Raw genomic sequence first — 10,948 nt, 5'->3', positions numbered from 1 at the left:
CGATGCCAAATTGTTTGATAAACTTGAAAAGTGTCCATTTCCGAAAGTAAGTTGGGCTCGTTTTTGTTAATGAATAAGTTCGAGTTTTCCCTTTTATTCTTTTGAAAGTTCCTTTCTGTGTGCTTCAGGGATTAAACTGTGTCCTTTTGTTGACAGAAAACAACTCTCTCGTTGACGAAAAGCTTGTACTGTAACGTGCAGTAAGGGGCTACACGCGTTGACGGTAATACTGAAAGCCAACGTTTTGGAGCTACACTTATGACATGTGCCATTCCGAGATTGTGAGTCGCTTCTGCATGACTTACTAGGAAATCTTCCGCAAATGGTGGTAATGAGTTAAGTTAACAATTAATCGACTAAAAGCCAATTACTTGAGAAGAAAACAAATTTGAAGATACATCTAATGATGTTTCATGAATTCTTATTTGGAGTAACTTTCTTTGTAAATAATTGTTATAAGGAAAGAACAAAACCTCTGTGCCTCATTCAGTATCCCCATCTGCGTCACCATCTATACCTAAATAGATAAATAGTAAATATTTAGTCCCGAATGGGAACTTCGAATAACTAACTATTGAATGTTCCACTAATATCTTAGATCGATCGTAATCTTACTTTGATCATCACCACGTAATATTGGGTTAATTAGTCAAAAATTAAAAGTTAAACAACTCAAAACCTTTTTCTCTTATTGTTATAAAAAGAACTCAATGAGATACACGTCGTGAGTACGAAGTGGGGTTGAATGATCCATAGGTTGCAAATCCTTATTTTGGGGATGTCGAAGAAAACGGTGACAATATAACTTACACAACGACTGTTTGCTGTTAACGACCGGAGCTCGTTTGGGTAATGTAAGTTTAGGTAATTAAACTGAAATCCGTGATTTGTCTTACTTTTTTGTTAAATGCACATTTTCAACCGTGAATCCCCGCCGTGAAAGCGCTGCGTTTTCAGTTTGATCGACTGAAGGTGACTGCACTTTAACCAGGGAGTTGTTTATTTCCGCTTTATTTTCTTCACTTTGGCTTCAGAAATGAACTGGGTTAAGTATTACTTGAGTGCAGAGATCACGGAATACGTCAAATAACTTTCTTGGTATGACAACTTTCAATTGACAACTTCATCGATGGAATTAACCAAGGAACGTGGCGTTATAGATATTCCTGCCTTCCGGGTTGACGCGAATCATGCGGGGAGAAAAGTGTTAAACTGCAGTATAAATCTTGAGAATTGGATTAAATTAAAAAATGAATAAATAAAGTACCGCGAACTTTGATACCAGTCGTGGTACCACGTATTCGTCTGTTCTGTTGATATATTACGAAACGGATGCCACAAGCAAAGAAGATCTTGGACAACATAATTGACAAGATGTTACGTTCTTTGGTTTCCTTCTTCGTTGTATTGGGTAAGTATAACTTTTATGCTAATGATCCTTATAATCTCAAAGAATAATAATTAAGCGTCTACACGGGGACCTTATTTAATTGGTCTTTATGTTTCCGGAAATTATTTTGAAACGTTGATATCATGTTAGGAATATGCAAATACACATACTGCGTTCATATAAGTAGTTCTTAGATCAACATTTCACAATGACCATCTAACAAAAAACAAAAAATAAAGAGAAGATATTTCGCTTAATTTCAACAAACAAAATATATCGGACCTTTTATTTTCGTAGCAACTTTTGACTCAGGACAATAACATAAACATGAAACACAACTCTGAACCACCTATTCTTATCTTCAGTTTTGCCTCTTCGGTAAAACACCGTTTCTTGCGTTTCTAACGCAAATATCTGATTTCTTGATGTAATTCATAATGTTCATTTACTAACTACTACTTGCTGAAACCATGGAGGTTAAAACAGTTTTTACCTCCATGCTGAAACCGACCAAAATATTTTAGGTGATTATGTTGACTAGTTTTGAATTTCACTCATTATTTTCACTCGCTCTTTTGTCAGTCGAAAAATCATTCTCAGAAAGAAATCGTGATTCTACTCTTTGCAACTTTTCTGCAGCAACTAAGAGAGCTTTGTACAATAAAGATACTTGCCAGCTCTCACCCACTTTCTAAAGTTTAGCAATGATAACCAAAAGGTAACAAAATTAATACACCGCAATGGAATACTAACCAATAGCGTAATCAATTAAGCCCAAAAGCAAAGTACAACGGAAACTCATTGAACAAATGGACAGGCTCCTGAACGATCGTAAAGTCCTCCTTATTCGATGGTCTATATCTAAGCATTGCCTGGATTGTCACAATGCACATTCATTACTAGGTCCGGAATTGTCTTTGAATTCACACCAAAGTTTTTAGATGCCAATTATTCTTGTACAAAACGGCCTACGGGCAGCTCATGGCTTCCTTTTTGTACCTAATTCCTTTGTAATCAACTCCACTCCTGCCTCCAGGTTCATTAGACTCGTGATCTGTAGGTAATCTGAAACAGAGTTGCCTCAACACTGACTGCTATTGCATACAGATTTATAATTCATTTGAAATATCTTTCTGTTCATATCATCTTATTGGTACTTTTGTATTTCTAGCTGTTATTCCTGTCTACATTGTTGATATAACTGTTTCAACGCCACCAAGCAGTGGTTCTAACAGGGGTGTTTGTCATGTTTTTGTCAAAATACAATTTCAACTTGTCAGATCCATACATCGCCAGGTAAGTCTCACTGGAGGAAAGCACTTGCCACGTGCATTGGGTCTCTGTATTGGATGTTTATATGTCAAAAAATGAAAGAAAAGAATTAGGATGGAATTAGCAATCATATGTGCTTATTAGCCAATGGTTTGATTTGAATGAGCAAATCCGAGTTCAACTATGATCCCTTATCAAAGAGGTCAATGACTAACGAAATCTCCAAAAAAACTATCTATTGTATGAATTATACATCGAGCGTTATATGAGAACATGTACAATTTACAGAAATAGTGATGTCATAATATAATGGTCACTATTTGATATCAAATAATTGTATCCTTAAAGGTGTGAGATGGTTTGTTTCTCGCATTCAATATCAGCTATCGTTTCAAGTTCATGTCCTCACTACCAAAGTAACAATAGACAGTGGGAATAAATCTTCCCAAAGAACCATCATGATTACACCTATTACAGTGCCGAACGTGTGTAGCAATTCGTCCTGACATTCTAATGTTACTTCTCACACATGATGGAAAACTGTCCAAAGTAGGTGAAATTATAACATCCTCCTCTCTCTCTCTCCCCCTCACACACCACTCTCCCCTCTCTCCGCAATCTCTCTATCTCTCTCTCTCTCTCTCTCTCTCGAATTTCCATGCTCTATAAGCAATTCTTTAACTGTCTCCGGACACTTTGAACAACATTGTCCTAATCACTCTAATGAGCATTAGAAATCATAAAAATAGTTGTAACTCCCATCAAAGATTTACCATTTTACAAGTCTTTTCTTAATTCTAATGTATATATGTATAAACATTAGTCAATTTATGCACATTGGGAGTGATTGCCTAATTTTCTATTACGGTATTCCTTTATTTTATTTTTTTGAAATACTTTATTATCTTCCTTGAAGAGAGGAACAACATCATATTATTCAAAAGATATATGTGGGCTTGTAAATAGGAGATAACTTATTAAGTCCTAAAATAACACTTTATACGTCATAGTTTGCATATATTTTTGGCATATATTTAATGAGTTTCCAAGATTGATCAAAACTTCAGATCTGTTTATCTTGGAAACAAAAATGGTTTTCGAAAAAAATATTGAATGAGATTATCATACACAACAAATATACTTTAACAATGTTTTATTCGTTGTACATACAGATGAGGTCCTTTACAGGCATGTGTTCACGACTTAATTGCGACAAACATTCATCAGACCCCGTAATCCGTGAATTATGCAATAAAAGTACACAGGTTAGCTGACATGTCTTTTTTAATATCTAAGGAGGAAGTCCCTGCGGAAAAAATGAGCCATGATTATACTGTTTAATACAGTTTTGTATTGCTTACTCTTGGACGAAACTCAGCTTTATGGTATTCAAAATCAGACAACTATATACTTAAGATGCAAGCGCCTGCTTTCTCGACATAACTTACATGGGAATTCCATTTAACGAAATTGGGACTTTTAGATTCATTTTCAATCAGCCTGGTAGGATGTTATGATGAGGTGATTAGACTGCATTATAAGCTATTATCAATGGATTATGTTCAGGGACGTTGCTAGGGTCTTGTGAGTTGGTGGAGGTGGGGGGGGTGGGAGGGGTTAGAATCATAATATTCAAACTAGAATCATAATTGTCCAACTGTTACCCCAATTTTTATTTATCCTCTATACGTATTTGTTATAAATATTTTGATAAGAATAACTGATAGAAATCCTCTTTACTTTATTAGTAAAGGTATATAAGGTATTATAAAGTAGGTTATATGATAGTCATACCTTTACTTGCGAAACGAACACCATGAACATTCTAGCACATGATGTCTATTCAGCCTGTTCTGACTATTTCGAAAGTTTTGTATCCTCTCTGGACAAGCAACCGGTTATATCCACATGGTCGCAGTCTCAAGCTAATACGCCCGGGCTCTCTTCTTTTCTTCAGATTAACAGGCAATGTTTGACAAAGTTCACAGTGCAGTTAAATTCACACTAGATTTGAATGGGCAACAATGGCGCAATTTACCAAGAGGTGTGTAGACTTAGATAGGAAACAATATGAAAATGTATCGATTTGCCATCAAATTCAAAAGGTCCCACGGTGGTATATCCACATCACATGTGCTTAAAACAAAGTTAAGTTGCACATTTAAATGCAACTGTGGATACCTTATTGTGCATAATAATGGAAACCGGATACACAACTTTCGAAAAAGTCAGAAAAGGCTGAATAGAAATGACGTGCTAGAATGAAGTTCAAACGATGATTTCTATTTGGCGTTACATTTTGCAAAATAACTAGGTTTCGGCATCCAATTTCCAGTTAATTTATGAATTAGTTATCTCGGGTTCATTTATAAGCGTAGTAAGTAGTAGAAACGATGGCTATGCTGTTAATATTATATGTTTCATGAAACTCAAGCAGCTGTACCAACAATCAGAGAAATATTTCTATCGTAAAGTTTTGTTTTCTCTTTTTTACCAGGCACAGATATCACATGATTGGTGTCCTTTGTTGGTTCATGCAATATCACGATTGTCTGCCCACTACTATGAAAATAGAAATCCGAACTATGATACCAGGACGTTTGCTGTACTTCTACTATTCGATGATCTTATTTGTCCCGGATACCCTGTCCCAGTAAGTTAGTAGCTATAAACAGAATCACCTTTGTTTTATTGAGAAAAAAAAGAAGGGGAAAAAACACACACACTCGTACTCACCTCCACAATAATATTGGGACCAGTAACTTGGTACGTTTTGCATCAACAATTGTTGGACCTGATGTGTTGGACCAGAATGTACACCTTATGTGTGGGACCTTAAAAACACATCTTTGTGGGACCAGTTCAAATATGTGGGACCACAAACACACCTAAGAAACATTATTTGTGGGACCATACTAATTTGTGGGACCACAAAACACACCTGTGATACATCAATTGTGGGACCAGACCAAATTGTGGGACCAAAAAAACACACCTGAGAGACATTATTTGTGGGACCATACTAATTTGTGGGACCACAAAACACACCTGTGAAACATCAATTGTGGGACCAGACCAAATTGTGGGACCAAAAAAACACACCTGAGAGACATCATTTGTGGGACCATATAAAACATGTTTCGAACTAAATTTGTGGAATCACACCCAATATGTGGGACTACAAATCATACTCTTCCAATATTTCTGGGACCAAAAACAGACCTTTCAAAAGGTTTGGGTTCCAATACCAAAATGCAGGATTAACTCCTCTGTGGGACGTACCATCTAATCAACACAAATACCGAGTCTCTGTCTCTCAGAAAATTAAAGGAGCTTTGGTAGTTAAAAGATAAATTATACATAACTTTCTGTACTGTTTCCCTCCAAATCAGCAATGGATATTCATCCTGCGAAGATATTCCCCCAAAAAAACTGGCTCAGCAATAGCAATTTCCAACAGAAATTTCTTTAATCGGCAGAAAAAACGGTTTATATTTGAATTTTTCTTAAGTTGACGTCCCAGCTCAATGAGCTGGAGGAAAGTAAGGAACAAATGTATCCCTCATAACTCCTATCCTCATTTAGAACCTCAGATGTGTCAAGTTAAGGAACTGTAAATATGATAGGAAAAGAACATTTTCAATTTTTCACAGTTGTCCTTATATTTTAGTCTGCTTTTATTTTGATAAATTGACCAGAGTAATTCACATTTCATTCAGTTTGAGTTTGAACTAATACCTTTTCATGCTCAACAAACTTGGCATCAAGGTATTCTAATTTAAAGTATTTCTGTTTAATTAATACATCAGATTCACTATTTTAAAAGATATTACCATTGAGAATAGTAAAGATAGTAATAGTGTCTTGAGGGCAAAGCTTAAATATAAGTCTGCTGTAAAACAACCCATTAGTAAGAGAATATCTTGAAAACCAACCAAACCCGCAAAATAGCAGCACAGTTTCAATTACAAAAGAAGTGGGTGTCTACCAGAACAAAGCCTGTGCAAAAACAATGCATTATTTCAGCTTCAACAAATCGAATACCATACGGAAACAGTCTCACACATTAACATACCTGACACTTGAAAAATGGCATTTCATAACAGAAACCAACACAGAAGGCTATGCCTAACCTATGATTAACAGGTTAAATGCATGCATGAAGAACATGCCACAAATTACACATTAATGGGGTAGATTAATTGACTTAACAAAATATGCTTGGTAATGTGGTCCTTATGCTAAACATCTGCATGGACATAAGCAATAGTATTAATCCAGTGCAATGCATGAAAATCACACCCCCAAAAAAGAAACTAGTCAACTTACACATTGTCAAGCATTGATGTCGTAAAGCACTATTGGGAGGGGGGGGGGGTGGCCGGAGGGACAACCTTTAATAGAAGACCTTCCAAGTTGCATAAGTGCGCCAATTTATTTCAGTGACAACCTGTAGTAATTAGTCTGCATACAGAGTGTGCAGCATTAAGGAGCAGCCTCTGACTAGGTAAAATACTTAACTTAGGTACATTAGAGACTCTTTGTACAATCCCTTTAACCATCAGGAACCAGATGGCCAACTCCTCCAACAAGGGTATAGATTAAAACAACGTTCCACTCGCAACTTCCTGAAAACGCTTCTCCCATACCACCATGACTTACAGGCTGAATGGTGAAGTGATGAGACAAAGGGATTTGTTCCACAAAATACAAAATATTTTTCATTATTAATCATGATCACTAATTAATGACTAAGTAATCTTATATTTCATCTTAAATGATCATAGTAAATGACAAAATAAATAATTAGTAAATATTTTTTGTGTTTATTTGCCCTAATTTTGCCCTTTATTAGAATTAAATGTAAGGGTTATTCTTAGCAGATACTGTAGCATTTCATGTTTTAACAAAAGTTAACAAATAACTGCTTGTTTTATCTCAGTTACTAGTCCTAAACACGGGTGACAGCTTTATATCCATGTGTAACAAGTAAAAACGTATGCCACACTAGGCAGAAACAACTATGGTGTCAGTTTTTACTAACATTAACAGAGGGCTCAAATGAGCACAGAAAATGTGGGACCAACCTGCCAAATAACCTGCTGTACTGTATATATAATAATTCCTGGCCTAGCACTTCCTGTTTTATATACCCACAGAACTTTTAAGAAATAATGCTAAGGTTTTTTTCTATGAGTAGTCCTCAACAAGGATAGCAGCTTTATATGTATTCATACTGGGCAGAAGCAACAATATAGTCAGTTTTCACTAACATTTACAGTAGGCTCAAATGAGCACAGAAAATGTGGGACCAACCTTCCAATTAACCTGCTGTAAAGTTAAAAGAAAAACTCCTGGCCTATCATGCACTTTATACTTTAAATTCCCACAGAATTATTTTACAAAAAGCGGCTTAGCTTTACTCAATTAGTTTAGTCCACTGGTGGCAGCTTTTCATATACTGGGTAGAAGCAGCTGTGTTTTCAGTTTCCACAAACATTTACAGTAGGATCTAATAAGAACAGAAAATGTGGGACCACGCAACCTGTCAACCTACTGTTTATAGTTATAAGGGTAGTTCCATGGACTTGCACTTCCTGTTTTATATTCCCACAGAATTGTTTTACCAAATGTGCTAAGTTTAACTTAATCAGTAGTACTAGACAGAGGTATAGCAGCTTGATATGTATTATATACTGGGAAGCAACTGTATTTTCAGTTACCACTTTCATTTACGGTAGGCTCAAATGAACACCAAAAATGTGGGACCAACCTGCTGTTTGGTTAAAAGGATAATTCCTGGCCTTGCACTTCTTGTATTTCTACCCCTACAGAAGTGTTCAACAAAATCTGCTTCGTTTTACTCAGTTAGTATTCCTAACATGGTTGGCAGCTTATTGTTTTACCAAATGTGCTAAGTTTTACTTAATTCAGTGGTAGTCCCACATAGGGTATACCGTAGCAGCTTGATATGTGTTATATACTGGGAAGCAACTGTATTGTCAGTTATCACATATATTTACAGTAGACTCAAATGAGCACAGACAATGTGGGACCAACCTGCTGTGTTTTCTGCACAGAAGTGTTTAACAAAATCTGCTTAGTTTGACTCTATTACTACAGTAGTCCTAACATGGTTGGCAGCTTTATATGTACTACATACTGGGCAGAAGCAACTACTATGTCTGTTCCCACTAACATCAACACATTGGCCCTAATGAGCACAGAAAATGTGGGACCAACCTGCCAAATAACCTGCTGTATATATATATATATATATTAATATATATACATATACCTGTATATAAGCATATATTTGATACTGGAGAGATTTTATGTCCCTTTTTTCATTTTGCTGAAATTTCCATTCATCATACCCCTTTGCTTGTATTTCCCTTTTCAATGGTTGTGTCAATAAAACATCAAATATCATTGATAGTTATTCAACCATACATTGGGTGGATGCGAAATTATGAGGGTTTTACTGCAAAAATTGGCCTAATTTTGGACACCAAAATGTGACATTATGAAAATGGCTGTTATTGAGATGCACTTTTCTTAGTTTTTCCCATGTTATTATGCCTTGACTTTGCATTTTCTATTCAAGTGAAAGTAGAGCTTCAATTACACTTGCAAATTTCAGTCACCCATGCTCATCAACTGCTGAAAAATAAAGATCTTCATCTTTGTTAACGTACATATTTTTGGTGTCCTCCTGCATCACATACGTTAACTGGTGGCAACTTTTCATGATTATAACCTAATCACACACTGCACAGTAGTGTACTAGGGATTGCAAGTTCCAGAAACTCACTACTCATGCTTAGAATAGGTCTAATGGCATCTCAGAGGACAAATTCATTCAAAAATACATGTGAAAAAAACTTGTAATTGGTTGTTAAACTGTACAAATTGTTCGGTGTCCTCAACATAAGGTACGTTAAATGGGCATTATTTCACTATCAACCGATAGTTTTGAATATCAAAACATTTGTAACTGATGAACACCCCACATACACTGATAGTAAACAATTCTTTCACTGCTAGCAGTTCAATTCCTCTGTATCAGTCACAATTTGTGTGTGGTGTCCTCATTTCTAGCCTGCATAACATACGTTAACTGTGAAAATCTATTTTAGGCCCATGTCAGGAATTCTCACAGAATATTCAACTCACTTAATATTTCAGGTGCGTATCCAGGGGGGGCGTTGGGGGCGCGCGCCCCCCGGGTAAGGAAAAGAGGAGAGAAAAAAAGAGAAGAAAAAAGGGAAAAGGAGGGGGGAAAAAGAAGAGGAGGAGAGGAAGGAAGGGGAAAGAAAAAGAAAAAAGAGAGAAAAAGGAAAAAAGGAGGAAGTAGAAGATAGCCAAGACCTCGGGAAGAGAAAGAGGAACAGTCATAGTTAAAGCGCTGATCCCTATAATATGCACAGGGTAGCCAGTGACAGATCAAGGATTACGGAGGGGGTGTGCGCCTCACCCTACCCCTTACACCGACAACTCCATTTTTGACGTTTCCATTTTTCCTCTCTCACTAATGTATCTATATAAATACTATATATGGTCTATCATAACGCGTGTGTGTGTATGGACGCCTTAAACAATTGTACAATTGTGCTATATGGAACCAACTGTGGCTGGTCTTGAACTCGACCGAGTCGTCGGGTACATGACGCACTTCGGGAAGGGGGCGACCCCCCCCCGAGCAAATTTTCTTTATGACATCGCTAGTAATTTCAAAATAGACAATGCTTAGATGCAACTTACAAGGCCTGGGAAGTGTCATTTCCAGCGATCTGGGAGGCATTTTCGGCGAAAATTTTTCTTGTACGCTTCGCGCCAACTCATGGTGGCGCTTCGCTTAGATAGTTTGCCTACAGGCTTCGCCCCTCTCTTGGCAATTACTCGCTACACGCCTGTTCGAATTTGTAAAGCAAAGAGCAGATATAACATCATATCAGTGAGCATTGAAATGCATGTTCCACGATGAACAGCCTCAAAAACTGTCAATGTGTGTAGTTAAAGGCGTAGGAGCCCAATTGGATTTGGGGGCTGCAATGACTTGCCCGAAAAAAAAGCCAAAATTTTTCGCGCAAGAAGCGCGCGTTCAACATATCAATGCCAATATCATAAAGCAAGCATCGGTCATTACAGTGCATGGCATCGTGTACCGCACGGTCCGTGAAAGTTGCACAGTATACCGCTGGATGCTATGTAAACAACCAAATGTCTTACGTAGATGGAGAAAAATCATACAGATCCATTTATGTCAAAACTCTCTTTTACAGT

At 36.8% G+C, this 10,948-nt stretch overlaps 1 protein-coding gene across 1 annotated transcript; it reads left to right on the top strand.

The window, feature by feature from the left end:
- Positions 1–1,042: 1,042 nt before the first annotated feature.
- Positions 1,043–7,338, top strand: LOC139964099 (uncharacterized). Its single transcript, XM_071965449.1, has 5 exons — positions 1,043–1,411; positions 2,562–2,686; positions 3,835–3,927; positions 5,160–5,315; positions 7,228–7,338. The coding sequence occupies exons 1-5, from the start codon at positions 1,333–1,335 to the stop codon at positions 7,336–7,338; spliced, it is 564 nt and encodes a 187-aa protein (XP_071821550.1). The 5' UTR covers positions 1,043–1,332.
- Positions 7,339–10,948: the final 3,610 nt, after the last annotated feature.

This window comes from Apostichopus japonicus, chromosome 22, assembly GCF_037975245.1.
Source record: "Apostichopus japonicus isolate 1M-3 chromosome 22, ASM3797524v1, whole genome shotgun sequence".
Taxonomy (NCBI): domain Eukaryota; kingdom Metazoa; phylum Echinodermata; class Holothuroidea; order Aspidochirotida; family Stichopodidae; genus Apostichopus; species Apostichopus japonicus.
This window is presented reverse-complemented; position numbering and strand designations above follow the sequence as displayed.

Coding starts and splice junctions, on each gene's coding strand:
- LOC139964099 (XM_071965449.1), top strand. CDS start 1,333: ATGCCACAAGCAAAGAAGATCTTGGACAACATAATTGACAAGATGTTA. Junction 2,687..3,834: donor TCAGATCCATACATCGCCAG/GTAAGTCTCACT, acceptor TTGTACATACAG/ATGAGGTCCTTTACAGGCAT. Junction 3,928..5,159: donor TATGCAATAAAAGTACACAG/GTTAGCTGACAT, acceptor CTTTTTTACCAG/GCACAGATATCACATGATTG.